The following is a 17,180-nucleotide window of genomic DNA, read 5'->3' on the forward strand; positions in this document are numbered from 1 at the left end:
AGGAAGGTCTCTGGTTTTGTCTGTAACTGGTCATAGGACAGAGAGTCAAGAGCAGCACTGTGTGTCTTTATAATTCTAAGAAAACACAAAGTAACATTTTGACCACACTGTTGAAGCAAAAATTAATCTGATTTTATTGGGGTCAGAGTAATTTGCTTCTGTCATTAGGGACCCCTGAAGGACTAATTATACTGGCACTAATTTATGAAAATGCACAAAGTAAAAGCATTCTACCTGCATTCCTTTTAAAGCACTAAGAATTATAAACATTCTGAGTGCATTGCCTTTGACCAACATTTAGAATGATTTCCAAGTTTGCAAATTGGTTTTTATTTCAGCAAAATTTATGCTTGGTAGTGCACAATCAGTAAAAAATGTCAACATTGCAGTGATTTTTTCATGAAATGCATGTGGAGTTTTTGTATGTGCCTTCACCTATGGTCTCTGACTAAAATCAAGTGTGTAGATGGGCTTGAGTCTGGGATGGCTCCAAGAAAATAATGGAAAATGCTCAGAAACTTTTTGTGGATTCAGTAACCTGTAACTGTTCTTCAGGTTAATGGTGAAAAGGTGTAATAAGACAAAATAGAAATGAGAACTTGTTAACACAATGATCCTGTGATACTTTTCTGACAAACACACTTTTATCCTGATGGCCTCTCAATTTCAGCAATTACCAGTCATCTAATGACTGTTGCTCCTATAATTTCAGCAGGATTTGGCATTTGTTTTTTCTTTCTTCCTTTTTTCCTTTCTTCTCTTTACTATTGGACAGCACCTGCAGGCCACCAAGCCAGCTGCAAGAGGCAGCTGTGTTTTTAATGGAGTGAATCATCTAAATAAACAGGATGAGCAGTTAATAAAATTTATAGATTCACTTGAAATTCCACACAAAGAATAATTTTGATCCTTTATGACTTGGAATCTAAATCACAGCAAAAATATTCTATTTAAGAAAAAAAGTCAACTAAGCTGCTAGGGAGTGATGGAAGCTTTAATTCTCTTTTTCTCTGCCCATGCTTGACAGGGTATTCCAGGTGATCCAGGCCCACCAGGACTTCCTGGGCCTCCAGGCCCTCCTGTGAGTAGAACTCTTAGTTCTATTTTGCATCTGTATCAGAACTGTAACTTCATTCTGCTCTGGCTTGTGGGCTCAGTTTAAGATGACGTTTGTGTGTCCAGGGCCTTCCCGGTGGTGTGAAAGGTGAAAAAGGTGAGCAAGGAGAACCAGGCAAAAGAGTAAGTAGTCTGTTTAACCAAACATTTATCTTTCCATTCAGTCTTATCTTTGGCAATTAAGCAAATGTTGAATTCAGGTGGGGCCATCAGCTTATGGGTAAGAGACTTTTTTTTCTCCTTGTAACCTGGCAACTCGCAGATGACACACAGGGGTCATGACAGTGCTTCTAGCTGTGGCTCTCTGTGCTTTCTGATAGAGTTATCTGCATGTAGAGCTTAGTGTAGGGGGCAGGAGAAAATAATTTAAACTATGTTATATGGATAGTATGTGAAAACCTTCAAAGTTGCTGGACTGCTTGTCTGAAGCAACAGTTTTCTGTTTCCTTTTAGGAAGGGTCTTCATTCAGTTTGCCTTGTACTGGGTTGCCAAGCAGCATGAGATTAGTGTGTGCATGTATAGATATATATATATAAAAAAGCTGGTCCAGGTAAACTCATTCTTGCTTGTGAGGTGAATCACAAAACCAAGTCTCTGAGTACTGTTAAGACCAAAAGTAGTCAGATTGTCACTTCCCAAGAGACTGCCTCAATTTATGTGCTATCTGGGGAGGGCACAAGTCAGGATAGCTTTTTCTAAGGATAGCAAGAGTTTGTTCCTGATCAGACTCAAATCTATCCTGGAATTTAAATGTACTTGTATATCACAGCTCAGAAAAGCTGAAGAAGATCATAGAAGTGCTAGGAAATAGGATAAAAATAATATGGGCTGGACCAGCAAAAAAAAAAGAGAGGCTGTAACCAGCTTAAAACATTCAGTATCTTCACTTCCACTGCTTCTGAATGCATTGTTTCATCAACAAAGTGCCTTTGAAATTCGAGGCACAAGTTCTGCTCTGGTTAATTGGACAATATATAAACACTTTAGAAACATGCTGGTAGTAGGTTTTCCAATTTCCATAGGAAATAAATACAGTGGAAAAAATGTTTGGTACTGCAGATAAAATCCTTCATAGTTGCTGAGATTTACAGAAGGGCTTTGATTTGTCTCTTTTAAAGAACACAAAAAGCAGATTTACCAAACCACAAGTCTCATTATATATTGAGTGGGCTTTGAATTGTTGCTTCTCTCTGCAAAAGTAAATGGGAACCACATAAATTTGCAAAGATCTGAAAGGATAGAAGTCCTAGGGGACATGTCAGACGCTTTTTGCCAAAACCTTGTTTACCAATATTTTTGTTTGGTTTTATTACTCTGAATCTGGGCATGTTGCATACTTGAAGTGCAATTTTGCTATTAAGTTACTTTAAAGTTGCATTTTAGGGCTCCATATGATTCTGTGAGGTCAAAGCCATTTCAGATATACTCATAAAAATGTCAGTCTTCATCTTCAAATAGTTCTGCACATTCACAGGAAATCTTAAAACCTCAGTTTTGAGAGTTAGAACTCGTCACTAGTGAAAACAAACTTCACAAATCACATTATACTCTGATTCACTAAATCTGTGAGGTATTATCAATTTCTCAATGACTGAGAGCTGATCTTGGCACTGAGGAAGGTTCACTAGGAGAAGCTCAATCGCCTGCTCTAGTTCTGTTCCAGCAGGTGCCTCCAGACATGACTTCTGTGACTCTGACAATAAAGTGCCATTTCTCTGCCCAGTGAATCATCTGGAATAAAGTGGAGCTTGCCCTGGTTTTATTGCAGCAATGACAAATCTGTTCAGCAAGAACATGCCTTTTAGAAGTCACTTCTTTGAGCAGAACTTCATCTTATATTTTCATTGATACTAATGAGAAAGTCATGTTGATTTAAAGGAGAGTTAAAAGTCCAACACCAAGTTTTATTTCATTTCTCTGGTCACATTATACTAATTTACTAATTAAATACAGTGTTCCACTATTTAGGGATTTAGGATCCGTTTTCCAAATAAAGAACTTCTCTATTGCTAAAATAAAAGGAGTAGTAAGCACAATGAATCAGCAGTAGTTAACTGGAGATCATTTTTTGCTGTATTCACCTAGCATTACTTTGAGACTGTCATGCTTTTGTGCTCTGGTTTTCAAAAAGGAAACCTCAGTTTAGGTAATGCCATTGGTTATGGTTGATGTCTTTGTGTTGTTCCAAGGACTGCATTCTAGATGGAGTTTGGTTTATTGAAAAACAGGAAACAAGTAACATAATTTCCATAAGAATTCTTTACTGCTGAAGCATTTTATTTCAATTAATATTTGTCTTTGAAGGGAAAGCCTGGCAAAGATGGAGAACCTGGTCAACCTGGTAGGGATGTGAGTAATTCATATGTTTTTAATCCAAACAAACTCTTTATAAGCTTTTCTTTTGATATGGAGAAGATCTGAGTGTGATTATATTTCCCTTTTCTTGAAGGGTTTACCTGGTGGGCCTGGAATAAATGGTGCTCCCGGAAGAGATGGTGAAAAGGTATGCCAGGATTTTTGTCAATATTCCTGTAATAGATGGAAAATTTGCCATCACTTAGTTAATTTCTGCCTGAGTAGTAATTGCATTGCCTTTGCTATTACAGTGTTGAGAAATATTTGCAATAGCTTGTTTATGTAGTGCTGCACAGTATCAGAAATGCTCTTAATTTCATTGGTAGGGTGAAAAAGGTGACATGGGTCCCCCTGGTCCTCCTGGAATTGTAAGTTGCTGATCCTTTATTTTGTTGCATTTGCTTGACAGTGTTGTTTTGTTGTAGTTCTTGGCTGACTGAGAGTCCTATCTCTGGGTACAACACCAAGAGAACCAGAAAATTTTTCATAAATACACTAACAGAAACAATGGTTTCCTTCTTTCAAGATCAGTTCTGTGCTCTGGGATTTGCTGGGTCACAAACACAGGCTAGACTATAACCTCAGACCAGCAGGACTGAGTCAGCCTCACTGAAGCCTGTTGTAACTATGTTGGCTTGGCAGGCAAACAGCTTCCTATTGGGGAGTGCTCTTTACTGGAATTTTCCCTGGTAATTCAGTGGAGTGGGGAAAGCATCCTGTCATTGGCATAAGGTTCAAAGTATGTTGAACTTTCCCTCCCTCACATCTCTTTATGATTCCAATGACTCTTTTCTTGGCAATTAGCTTTACATGAGCATGTAACATTTTCAGGTTGTTCCAAGACCAGGCATTGATGCAACAGTGGGACCAAAAGGTAGCAAAGGATTGCCAGGACTTCCGGGAGCCAAAGGGGACCGTGGATTCTCTGGTAGGCCAGGCCCACCTGGCTTGCCAGGATCTCCAGGTAGGAGGGCAAGCTTTAAATGAAATTGTATGCTCAAGCTTGTGGTTGGGTATTTGGCTTCACAGCCTTTACGCAATCCTTTTAACAGAAGGCAGAAGATTTAGAATAACCTTTGAGCTTGAAGGGTTGAACTTCTGGGGATAATGTGAGGAATTCTGAGCATTCATTGCCCTTGCTGTGGTGAACTGAGGATGCTAATCAGATACCAGCTTAATGCTTCTAGGGATAATCTATCTCATATCACTCATCTATCATTAATATATGTTGTCCATTGCACAGAGAGAGTGCTGTTGTGTACTACGTGTCTGGTAGGAGGTGATCTGAGTCTACAGTGGGAGTGAGCAGTGACACCTGTATGTGCATGATACATGCACAGAGAGGAACATAATGATTCTAATGATACAGCTTATATATGGGGGTTTTTGTCATGAAGAATTCTTTCATTAGTCCTGTTTTTTGTTTGTTTTGTGGGATTTTTTTCTAATCATAGACTTAGTTGTTGAGTCTCAGGTCAATTTTTCAAACAAACATTTCCAAAAATGTGAGATATGTATCATTGTCATCCTTACAAAAATGTGATGTAAACCATTAAGCTAGCAAGGAACTAAGTCCTTTCTGTCTTAGGGATCACTACTGTTGGACCTCCTGGCCCACCTGGCTTACCTGGTGAGAGAGGACAGAAGGGAGATCCAGGTTTACCTGGGATTTCTATTCCTGGGCAACCAGGAGTTGAGGGACCACGAGGACCGCCAGGACCACCAGGTCCCCCAGGGCCACCTGCACCATCTGTTGCTCCTGGTAAGTGATGATCACATAAACAGCAAGTAGAAGAGACTAAACAGCTTTGACATTTGCTTAGGTTTGGGTTTCCGTGATTTGTTTGTTTGGGTTTTTTTAATTCCGCCTCCAAAGATGTTGTTTATCAGCAGCTGAAGTCCATGAGATTCTATTGCTATAGGTTCTCCAAGTGGCTCCCCTTGCAAATCAAGACATCTGTAGGAGAACCTTAGGCTTAAGGAGGGGTACAGAATTTTTTCCCTACTAAGAGCTGTGATAGCAGGAGAGTCAAAGGTGTAACTTTTCACAGAGTTCCAGTTCCATTTCATAAATATTCTAGTGTGTAGACCACGTGAAATGAGCTTTGGAGTGGACACTTTGGATGAAAGCACTTAGCTTTTTTTTTGGTATAAGGAGAGTAGGGAATGGCAGATGGAATGTAAGAACTGGAAAGCTGTAGTGGAGAGTGGCTAACATGGTTCAGGAAAGAATTTCATGTCTAGATGGCACTGGCATCTGAAGTGTCCTTGCTCTGATGATGATTCATAGGCATGTTTTTATGATATGAGGCTGAACATCAGAATGAAGTGTAGAGATGGAAGTGTGTAGGCTGTGGGAAGCAGTGGGAGATGGTTGAGGTTGTAAAGAATTGAAGATTGTTGTGTAATATCACTATTTCTTTTTGAGATTGAATTACATGTGTGGGTTTTCACCAGCAGTCCTGTCTGAATTGCCAAAATGTTTGGTCTGTGATTACGATGGGTGTATTAGAATCTCCACACAAATACATTTTTGTACTGAATGCATCTATTTGGTGCTGCTGTCAGTCTAATTTAAATAGATAATAAAACCTCTCCTGATTCTCCTTAGGTGAAGGGTTATGTGAGCAAGGGCCACCAGGTCCTCCAGGAATTCCAGGACAACAAGGTTTTACAGGGGAGCGAGGCCAAAAAGGTGCAGTGTCATGGCTATATTTTCTATTTTTCTCCTTTTTTTGAAGCTTGGTAAAAAATGTAAAGGCTGCATTAAATAATGATTAATGGTGCCCCTTCCCAGTAGGGTTGAGTGCAGATGTTTTATGTCTCTGTGTAAGAAAGCTGTTTGCTTTAGGTGTAGGATACTCCTTAACCCCTAACATTAAAGCACAGGAGCCTGAGTGGCTGAGGGTGTAACCAATAATGATCTTGAATAAAGTGAAATGGAACCTGAGGTTTATGATTATCTCCCAGGCAGATAGAAACTGTGCTTTGTAACAGCCCTGACCAAATCTGTTTCAAAATTCATTAATATTATTCATTAATAAATTTGACATTTTTTATGGAAAGCAACGTTAAAGTTATAAATACAAGACTCCTAATTTGAGCTGGTCAGTCTGCAGTGAGTTTGTTTGTTTGCTAAGCAAAAGAAAGTCATATTTAATATATATCCTTGTTTCCAAAAAGACAACCTTGCAATGAGGATGCTGATATGGGTAAGTGAGAATCTTTTCCTAGCCCAACCATGGACATCATAAATTACTTTAGACATCTCACTTTAATTTTGTACTCACTTGAAAGAAAAATATTTTTTGTCATGGAGATTGTAAAGATTAACTAATTAACCTAAATGAAATGTTCAAATATTTCACTGATGAATGTCACACATGTCTGTATGTGAAGGAAATTCCTAAGCTTCTTGAAACAAATCTTTTTTTCCTCATTAAATACTTTTAGTCTATTTTCAAATCAATGAAACACTCCCAATATTTATTTTGCACTCTTGGAGTTTGTTTGGGATTTTGATAAATGTGGTTTATAGTTGTAGTTAGAAGTGTCAAGTACCTACTTTAAAAGGGGACACTTTTGCTGAGAAGAAACAAGTCCATGGTTTTATTTTCTATTTCTGAAAGCCCTGCTTTTTCTTTAATTGTTTTGCACTGTCATAACTACATTCTAATCTGATACTGGTTGTCTGACTCCTAGCCACCAAAAAGCTTTAGTTTTAACTTACAGGGAGGGGGAGGCTTCTAATTTTAAGCAATAATTATTTAAAGTAGTCACTTTGGACCTGTATTATAGATCAGTAGCAAGAAAACAGTTGTTGTTTTCCTGAATTCTTTTAATATTTTCTAAAACCTCATGCTCAAGTACACTTTTTCAATGCAAATCTTTTTAGGTGACCGAGGAGACACATGCTTCAACTGCATAGGAACTGGAGTAACTGGTCCTCCTGGGGAGAGGGGACCACCAGGACCTCCTGGTAGTCCAGGTAGGGCTGGAGTCTTCACTAGATTGCTTAATATGTTCCATAAAGTCACTTTTTATCAGAGTTGTCTCGGTACAATGGTCACAATATATCTGTGTATCGTGTCCAAGTTCAAATGTGCATTTGTCAGCTCCAGTGCAGAGTTGGTGCATGTTGTGTTTTGCACAGTTGGAAAGAAACAAGATGGGCATGTGTGAAACAAACACTCATTCTTTGAAAATCTAGTCTTTGAGAAATATTTCTCTGTTTAAGACAGTCTTGCAAGCATTCTGCATTTTGAAGGTTTAGGGTCTGCTGTAGATTTAACTGAGAGAGAAAAATCAACTTCTTCTACTGCTATTCCTGGAATAATGGAGGAGCTGGAGCTTTTAAAAAATGTGATTTTTTTTTTTTTGACACTACTGGCTCAACTAGAGTTGCAAATATGTTTCTACTCAAATAAAAGTAAGATCTCAAAAAAAACCCAAAATTGTAAACTTTGTCTAGTTTTAAAGCTATTATCAATGAAACATAATGTTTGATATTGCAGCCTCTCCAGATTTATGTTTTTCTTTTACATTTTTCTGCACTACTCAGGTTCTCCTGGTTTTCCTGGACCAAAAGGTGAAAAGGGGCTTCCTGGATTAACTGGCCTTGTAGGGCCACCAGTAAGTGGTGGTATTATGTTCTGGTGGGGAAAAGCATCTCATTTGTCTTGCATGACAGGTAGATCTGTAAACAATAGATTTAATTTATTGTCTAATATATATTTGTTGGTCCATAACTATCCTGAATGCATGATTCATACTGTGTTCCATACTGAGAGAGGGAGTGAAAGAAAAACTAAAATACCTTCTTTTTTTTCTTTCTTTTTGTTTTTTTTCTCCCTCAGGGCTTCCCAGGCACCCCAGGTGCTCCTGGTAGACCTGGTCCTAAAGGTGACCCAGGGGATGTCCTGACTTCTCCAAGATTGAAAGGTGACAAAGGAGACCCTGGCTTCCCAGGACCTCCAGGTCTCCCTGGCATAGATGGCACTCCTGGACGAGATGGACTGCCAGGTTTGCCTGGCCCTAAGGGGGAACCTGTGAGTGCCATTTCAGGCTTTGACTGGATGGGTGTTTGGGAAGTCCTGCATGCATTTGACATAGTGCAGATAAAAGAACTGGTAGAAATGCACTTTGTCTGTATGTGATAAGACAGGAATTCTCTTCAGTAAATGCCAATATAGTGATGGTACACTGAGGTACCTCCTCAATCTGCCAGTGCTCTAGAAATAAGCTGAGGCTCCTCTTGGGCAGTGTCAGAGGGTCCCTTCTGCCATTGTCTATGTTTCACCTATGTAGTGGGAGGAAGTAACCAGGTTTAGGCTTGCTCTCTACCGTGTTAGCAAGGTGTAGGCAGCTAATGAGAGCTGGAAGGATGGAAACTACCAGAGTGTTTCAAAGCAGAAACGTTGAAACACTTTACTCTTTAGATAGTAAATACATTATCTTTCCCATCATGCTCTTTCTATTTCCAGGGCAGTGTTGCATTCAAAGGAGAAATGGGTATTCCAGGTGACCCAGGGATACCAGGTCTTCCTGGTGAAAAAGGGCTTCCTGGACCTCCTGGTTTTGGTCCACAAGGCTCACCTGGTGAAAAGGGCATCCAAGGTGTATCTGGCCGTCCAGGGCCTCCTGGTGTCCCGGGTGAGTTGGTCTCTGTGTGCTGTTGAGCAAGGGCTGCAAAGCCAAACTTTGTCCCTTCTCAGAACATAATGCTGCTTTTTAGCTTTTCCTAGAAGCTTTATGTGACCTGTTATTCGTGTGCTCCCTTACTGAGGGTCCTCACAGAACCAGAGGGAGGGCAGCATCTCTGCCATGTCACTTTAGGCGCATGCCTCACCTTCTGCTCTGACCTCCAGGGAAGCTTCTCCTTCCCCACTGACTGCAGTGGAAATGCACTGTAACTACCTTTGTATGCTTGGCTATACTGCAGCTAAAACAGGTTGGGGGGAAAAAGGGGTTGTTTTGAACAACTTTGCTTTTGTTACTTTCTTGTCAACTACACAGATCCTAATCGAGTTGTGCTGGTGTCAGCTATGGAAATACTATTCACATGATGGTACCTAGGATGAAGCTATTAAAAAATAACAGTTCAGAAAAACTGTCTGAACATTGAACAGGGCTTCTGAGCCTCTAAGTGCTTTGTGGGGCCTGGGATAGAGAACCTATTGAATAAAGTATTGCTGATATCTGAATTCTCTGTAAGCTTGGGATGGGACTGGCATTATTTCTGCTTAAAGAAAAACAGAAAAACAACTCCTACTGAGTGATGCATATCTCTGCTTTTTGGTTTTAGGTCCAAAAGGTGACCCTGGCCAGACTATTACAGAACCAGGAGTTCCTGGTCCCCCTGGTCCTCCAGGAAGAATTGGTGATCCAGGTCTTCCAGGTAAAGCAGCAGCTAGATACCCAGGGGATTCCAAGAGCTTTTTATTCTGATTCTGGATATAACTATGTTGATTTTCTTTTTCCAGGAGATCCTGGTCAGCCAGGTCAGCGTGGTTTACCTGGCATCCCAGGTGCAAAGGGAGAGCCAGGTATTCCTGGCATTGGACTTCCAGGTCCACCAGGCCCAAAGGGTATGTTTACTGCCCTGTTACTGTATTGTACTGGCTGGAAGAGGGGGCATAAGAGGGTCTCCTCACTTTTCAATAGTGAGTTGACTTCTGTCTCCAGAGTCCTTTAGAAAATGTTTGTCCTAAAGCTATACATCTTTATAACAGTTTCAGAAATACCAGGAGAAAAAACTGCTGAGCTGTTATTAGTCTGTTCACTGTCCTGCTCCTTCTCAGTAGCTTACATTTTTCAGTAAACCAATAACACTTTGGTAAAACTTTGGGAAATGAGCTTGAATCAATAAATGGTCTCCTAATGCTGCCTCAAGATGTTAATGTTTCTGATGTGAACTGCTTGTGATTTTTGTAAAAGCTCACAGCATAGGGAGTGCCCACTCGGAGAGTCCCAGAGAGCCTTTGTGGCAAAGACTGAATGCTCAGAAGTTCTCTCAGCTGAATGGGTATCCCTTCAGTGCTTGGACTAGCACAGAACCTCTTTTCACGGGTTTTAGGCATGTCTGGAGGAGTTGTTCTAATGCTCTCTGGTGTCCTTTCTGCTCCCTAATCTTCCTGCCATGTGCAGGTTTCCCAGGGACTCCAGGCCCGCCCGGAGCTCCAGGAACTCCAGGTCGCCCTGGGCTGGATGGACCTCCTGGACCACCTGGTTTCCCAGGAGAGAAGGTTTGTGTTTACTATAAAACTTCCCTTAGAGGTTTTTCTGTGTCACTGGGAAGATGATGAGGAGGATTTCACCTCTTGTTCTCAGCTTTTGATGGTGGGAAAGTAAAATATTTTACTTGATGTTTTGAGTGAGGATAGTAAAATAGAAATTGAACTCTGAGATGGTGGCCATTTTTAATTTTGTTACTTTTAACATTCTTAGGAGAGGCTAAATCTAGAAAATCACCTCTTACTTTTTAAAAATGTATTTGTTATAGGGAGAGCGTGGATTTGGAGTTCCAGGACCACCTGGGCCCCCAGGACCCCCAGGCATAAAAGGAGTTCAAGGACCTAAAGGTGATCCTGGTTTCCCAGGAAACCCTGGTCTACCAGGCCGGGCAGGATTTGATGGAACCCCAGGGCCCAAAGGTATTGAGAACTCTCCCTGCTTTGTTCCCCTATTGAACTTTTTTAAATGTAGCTGTGCTGGGAGGCATGTGGCAGTTAAATACAAGCAGTGCTGACTTTAGAGCCATTACTTCTAAATCAATTTTTCCAACTCAGACACACCTGTGTAAATGGAAGAATGTGTTCTCAAAAGTCAGTTAAGGGAGTAAATCTCAATCTGTGGGTCAGTACCTGAAGCTCTGTGTTCTAAAGACAAATAATGTTTATATGGGGTAAAACTTTGTCAACAGAGTAATTTTCATTTAGATGCACTGTGCTTCCACATGCACAGTTAGCAATTGATTTACCTCTGCTCTTGACCATGGTCTGTACTGACCTTCCCAGCATGCCTGGTTTGCTGGGGAGCATCTTTTGAGTTTGATGTGGATGATAGTGCAATATATGTGTGTGTAGCCTAGAAACAAAAACTTCATGAGGTCCATGTTGAGTGAGGACAAACCTCTGGCCTTGGGAAATAGCCTCTGGAGTGTGTTTTTTTTCTCTGTTAGATCAATGTTGGTTTGCTTGCAAGAATGAGATTTCAAGTACAATGTGCAGGGACTCTGCTCTGAAAGCAAATGTCTCTGAAATTAGTTCACAATTTGACTAAACAAGAGTGTTCTTTTAGGTGACCCTGGACCAAGTGGACCACCAGGACTTCCAGGCCCACCAGGCATCTCTGGCATTGGTGGTCAAGGTCCTCCTGGATCTCCAGGACCTCCAGGTCCTGTTGGCCCCCCAGGTAAAAATTACACAAATGGTTCCCATAGGTTATTTCTGGCATATACAAGCAGGGACACAAAGGGCTGAAGGTCCAACTCACAGATAGACAGTGATAATTAAGTTTATGTCTCTGAAGGGAGTTTGGTTGCCTTTTGTCTAAAATGACTGGTGATTGATGAAGATATGAACTTGTTCCTTCTCTGCACAGAAGGGTACATGTGCATGCATGCACATCATTCTATTCAGTTTGTTTAGGGAATTTTTTTTTCCTTTCATTCAGTGAATGGGCTTGCTGTGCACCAGCTCTTGATGTTGCAAATATGTGGCAGTCACCACAGTGAGAGCACTTCCTGTGGTCCTCAGCATGCCTTGCACCAAAGCCCTTCCAAACACATCCAGTTCCAGTATTAAATTAAATATTTAATTCTGCCATGCCTGTAAAATGTTTGTGTTGCATGTCTGTGAGCTACACTGTTTGAACATGTTTGTGTGTCAGCACTGGGCTTGTCATTGTTTGCAATGCATGCTGACAAAATCATGGCCAGCTCTAAGACCATGGATCATGGATTGGTTGGTCATATTCAGATCTTTATGAACTGTGAGCTGAGATTCAGCAAAGTGCAGAACTTGAAGGTGGACAAGCACTTGAGTAAACAGACCCATTGAATTCTGCTTGCATGCACAGTGTGGGTCAGGTTTCAATCTGTTCTTCCTGAGTGGGGCAAGGAACATGTGGTCAGGGCACCAGCCAGCCTAGGGTGTGCCCAGTGCTGGGAGCAGGGCACAGGAGGGGTTGGGACAAGGCACACAGGGGTGCCCTGGGGCAGCAGTGAGTGCTGAACCTGGCTGGCTGTGCTGACTGTAGGATCCTGAGCTGCACTGGAGACACAAGGACCTGATTTTAGGGTTAGGGGGGATGGATCAGTGTGGGTTTGAATGTTTCATCCAATGCATGTTCTTTTGTCTTCCTGTAGCATCTCCTCTGGTGCTAGCCAGAGTTTGATTTTGTGTGACCACCAATTTATTCTGCAAAATACCAATGTTGACAAATGCACAATGATTACTAGAGCTGATGGATTTGAAATGCCTCTATTTTCACTCTTCATGTCTGTACTGACTAATCAGTGTGGCTATTAACAGCATGGGACTCTGAAATCTGGTGCACGCTGGAAGGTCCTGCTTGAGAAATCTTTATTTCCCTTGGCACTGCTCTGTCTCTGTTCTGTGCAGAATGCCTTACATTCCCTTCTCCCATCCCTCATGTGTATTACTAGGCTGTTTTGACTCTGATCTTTTATGCAGCATTAGGGTAAAGTTTCTGGGACTCTGTTTTTCAGGTAATTTAGAAAATTCTTGGAAAATTCTGTTCAGAATTTGCTTCCTCTGCACCACCATTTATTCAAGTAGTTTGTAATAGGTCAACATTTTTCCTTTCTTGAATATGTAACAAATTACTTTAGAATTTACTATGTTGTCTACATTGTTCTAATTATGATGTGGTTACTTTTTTGAGACCAGAAATTAGATTGGAATTAATTTCTATTTGAAAAAATATCTTTGCCATTCTAGGTATGGAGTTTGTCCTATATATTATGTTCTCTTTTTTCTACTTGGTGATAGAAAGTCCTCGAATACAGAGCATGTGTATCCCCTGTCCATCATCTGGTACTGGTTTGTTTTTCTGTGCAAAATAGCCACTCCAGGCACATGACACCAGGGTTTAAAGCAGTGATAAGCTGCTGCCAGAGCAGAACACACTTAAAATTAAATAAATGCAATTCCACATCTTATGCCATCAAGAAAATTCAATCTACCTTTTTTCAGAGTGTGAAGAACACATGATGACATCACTCCTAAACTTGTTCCTGCAGCTGAGAGTGGGGTCACCATTACAGAGTTGGAATTCTGCTGCCTTGGAGTTATTTATGAGGTTTTGGCATGGTGGTGTCAATTATCTCAGACTGTACCAGGGCATGCAACATGCAGTTTACCATCTGTGATGTAACAATATGTGCTTACATAATAGAACTAAAAGAATGGGGGAAAATATTGAAAGTTTTTTTTGTGTAATAATGAAGAAACATCTTTTGAAAATCCCTGTTTGGAGGGATTTAACAGAGTGTGAGGCCAATCAATGAGAAGCTGATTGATGGGGGTACTCTGGTGTTCAGAAGGGGTCCAAGCCAGTGTCTAGAAATGAGAGTTCTGTAAGAAACATAGCAGAAAAAGCTTGTTCCCCATTTTTGTAGAGAATACTAGACAAGGAGAGACAGGAAAACAAAATTAAAATGTACTATTAATATTTGAAAATATGTTTGTGGCTTCTGCATACAGAGATGGATGCACTTTGAAGATGATCTCCAAGTTTCCCTGCAGTCTGGTTTCTCTTAGCTGCATTAGCTTTGATTCTTTGTATTTAGATCTGTTTTCAGTAACTTTAGATAGATTTTTTTTTGTCTTTGTTCTAATCCATATGTGCTTTATTTTGTTTCCTAACTTAATGACTATTACAACTGCTTACTGCTACCTGTCTCAACTTCCTGATGAGCTCTAACTCGTTGGCTTTTCAACCTCAGGTCCCCCAGGTACTGTGGTTTCTTTACCAAAGGCTTTTCTTAACTTGATATTTATGAATTCTCCTTTTTGGTCAGCTACGTTTTCAGAGTGAGCATCTTCACTGACTCTGTGCACTGGAGGGAAATGAGCCACCTGCTTCCTTCATTGCCTTGAGCACAGGGTCATTAGCACTGAACAATCTTAAGCATATCTTGACAATTATTATTTTTCATTTAGGGAAAATACAGTGCAGTGCAGAATTTCGCTAACCTTCAAAAATATTCAGCTGCTGTTACCTTAGAATGTAGGAAAACTGAGTAATTCATGGACATATGTAAATATGAATACCTAATTTTAAAATACAAACAAGTCTACTAAATTTGACTTTTTATTTTTATATCAGACTTAAAATATTGTTGAAGAGAGTTGTTTTCCTTTTGAGATTTGAATTGCATTTGCTGCATCTTAGTAAAATTTTAGGCATGTTTCTTTTCAGGAGAATTTGGCCTTCTAACACTTGGAAGCCATTAAAAAATAATTGGTTTTAGAGGAAGTGCAGGGTTTTCAGCAGTACTAGGAATGGATTGCAACTAAAACTATTCCTACAGTATACCCCATCACACAGATCTCAGCCTTTCCTGACTTTTTGCTAAAAGGTTTTGTCTTAACCACATTGTCTAGGGCTGCAAGGCATTCCAGGGGAGAAAGGGGATCCAGGTCCTCCAGGCTTCGATATTCCAGGTCCTCCAGGTGACCAAGGAGCTCCAGGATATCCAGGACCCCCTGGACTACCAGGGCCTCAGGGTTCACCTGGGCCCCCTGGCAGGGATGGAATACCTGGATTTCCAGGTAAGTTCATGTATTTTACCTGTGGAGAAAGACCAAACTGCAGTTACAGGTGATAAGCTCTTTATGCTTGGCCATGCCAGCTTAATGTGCTTAGGTGTTTATCCTTCCTATTTAAAGTTGGATATATGTGACCATTATACCTCATACTTAAAAAAAAAATGTAACAAGATTTGTTGCATTAAAATCCTTGTTACCTTTTCACTCTTCTCTGTAACTTGATTTAAATATTTCATACGTTATTCTTTTTCATAACTTTCAGATATGGCTTTGATCATCATTGTTATGATACTTCTCTAATGTATTTTGTGATTGTTTTCTAGTCACTGCTCTAATTAAGAACAGAATTTGTTTAAAGAAAATCATGGTAAATGCTACTTAGTTTTAAGTATTAATTTCCTTATTCTAAGTGTTAGACTATTCAGTTAAGCTAGTCTCTTTTGGCCTTTGAAATAGAAATACTAAAAATGAATTTTGATATCTTGGATAGAGGGAGCAATACAAAAGATTCTACAAGTAGTGTATACTTAATTGTCTTCTTGCCTTTCACTCAAGTCAAGTTTGTTCCAACTAGTATTTGTGTTTCAAACCAGAGAACTAAACTTCTTGGAGATATAAACATGCTTTCTACCATAGCAGAGCAGTGTAAATTTTCTTCTCAGGACTTAACTGGAAAAATTGCCACAATTTTCAAGTGTCATTTTGTCTGATATTAATTTATACAATAAATGAGTGCTTGCAATTCCCTTAAAACACACGTATGCTGGTTAATAGAGATCCAGGGAAGCAAATTTAAGGTGCCTGTTAGGTTTTGAGTTTCTGTTCAGAATGACAATGTGGTTGGTTCAATGCTTTTAGGTGCCAAAGGTGAGATGGGTGTCATGGGAGCTCCTGGTCCTCCAGGGCCTCCAGGAACTCCTGGAAGAAATGGTCTGCCTGGCTTGAAAGGTAATGTTTGTTTTATTCACCCTTGAAAGGGACACAGAATGCTGTTTTCCCTCTCCTGTGTTGTAATACTAACATCTAGATTTTAATTTCTCAGACCTGCCTAAGTTATTGTCTTGTTACAGTGCTGATGTTCAGAATTGCTTTGCATTTTTAAGCCATGGCATTCAATCACTCTTTAGTTGATGTCATGAATTGTTAGCTATTTTAGAAACATTTCCTTCGGATTGAAGTAGGGCAATATTTCTGCAGTGTGTTTTGAAGCCTGCTTAAAGCAGCAGAAGAAAATCAGTAGCTTAGAGTTATGGAGTCATCAAGAATTAGCTATGTAGGTATCAGAGAGTCTCTTCTCTGCATTTTCCCAACCCCCTTGTTGGAGAAGAATTTTGAAAGAGTTTGGTAGAAGAAAACCCAGTTCACCTCTCCAGAACAAGGAGGCTCTGAATCCAAAGGTGCCATAGCTGTTGTGCTGGTAGCACAGCGTGGCTCAGACAGGCACAGCTGCTTCCTCTGCTGCCCAGAGCTGGCAGACACCCCTGTGCACTCCATTCACTCAGCTTTGTTCCAGGCCTAAAGGTGCTGTGGAGCACCTTCCATGAACTGCCTGATCATTGGGTGAATTCCAACCTCATGAATAAATCATGGAATGCCTATGTAAGACAAAGCATGACAAATACATTAGCCTACCTTTAAGGATTATTTTTTCCTTTTGTTGGCTGTACCTTCTGTAGGTAATAGTGGATTACCTGGTCCACCAGGACCTCCTGGACCAGTGGGGCAGAAAGGCATCAAAGGTGAAGCAGGTCTGCCAGGTCCACCAGGAACACTTGATCCCAAACAGCTGGGAGCAAAAGGAGAAAAAGGCGAGCCGGGTGTTCCAGGTAAGGAACTTTGCATGTGGGTGTGGGGAGGTGCTTTGTCCTCTACACATACTAGTGAGCTGTGACTGAATCCATTACTATTCATTC

General features: G+C 40.5%; 1 protein-coding gene across 2 annotated transcripts in view; it reads left to right on the plus strand.

Moving 5' to 3' along the window:
• Positions 1-17,180, plus strand: part of COL4A5 (collagen type IV alpha 5 chain) — a 72,107-nt gene that overhangs the window by 33,514 nt on the left and 21,413 nt on the right. Inside the window, exons 14-33 of one of the 2 annotated variants that reach the window (XM_059482787.1) lie at positions 1,028-1,081; positions 1,183-1,239; positions 3,422-3,466; positions 3,567-3,620; positions 3,799-3,840; positions 4,304-4,436; positions 5,061-5,234; positions 6,084-6,167; positions 7,368-7,460; positions 8,034-8,104; positions 8,329-8,520; positions 8,956-9,124; positions 9,777-9,869; positions 9,955-10,059; positions 10,619-10,716; positions 10,974-11,124; positions 11,771-11,884; positions 15,103-15,270; positions 16,126-16,215; positions 16,944-17,093. In XM_059482787.1, the coding sequence (XP_059338770.1) occupies positions 1,028-1,081; positions 1,183-1,239; positions 3,422-3,466; positions 3,567-3,620; positions 3,799-3,840; positions 4,304-4,436; positions 5,061-5,234; positions 6,084-6,167; positions 7,368-7,460; positions 8,034-8,104; positions 8,329-8,520; positions 8,956-9,124; positions 9,777-9,869; positions 9,955-10,059; positions 10,619-10,716; positions 10,974-11,124; positions 11,771-11,884; positions 15,103-15,270; positions 16,126-16,215; positions 16,944-17,093 (2,137 nt within the window). The remainder of the gene's footprint in view (positions 1-1,027; positions 1,082-1,182; positions 1,240-3,421; positions 3,467-3,566; positions 3,621-3,798; positions 3,841-4,303; positions 4,437-5,060; positions 5,235-6,083; positions 6,168-7,367; positions 7,461-8,033; positions 8,105-8,328; positions 8,521-8,955; positions 9,125-9,776; positions 9,870-9,954; positions 10,060-10,618; positions 10,717-10,973; positions 11,125-11,770; positions 11,885-15,102; positions 15,271-16,125; positions 16,216-16,943; positions 17,094-17,180) is intronic. The other variant, XM_059482788.1, reaches the window with a different exon arrangement.

Source organism: Ammospiza nelsoni, chromosome 15, assembly GCF_027579445.1.
Source record: "Ammospiza nelsoni isolate bAmmNel1 chromosome 15, bAmmNel1.pri, whole genome shotgun sequence".
NCBI classification, from domain to species: Eukaryota; Metazoa; Chordata; class Aves; order Passeriformes; family Passerellidae; genus Ammospiza; species Ammospiza nelsoni.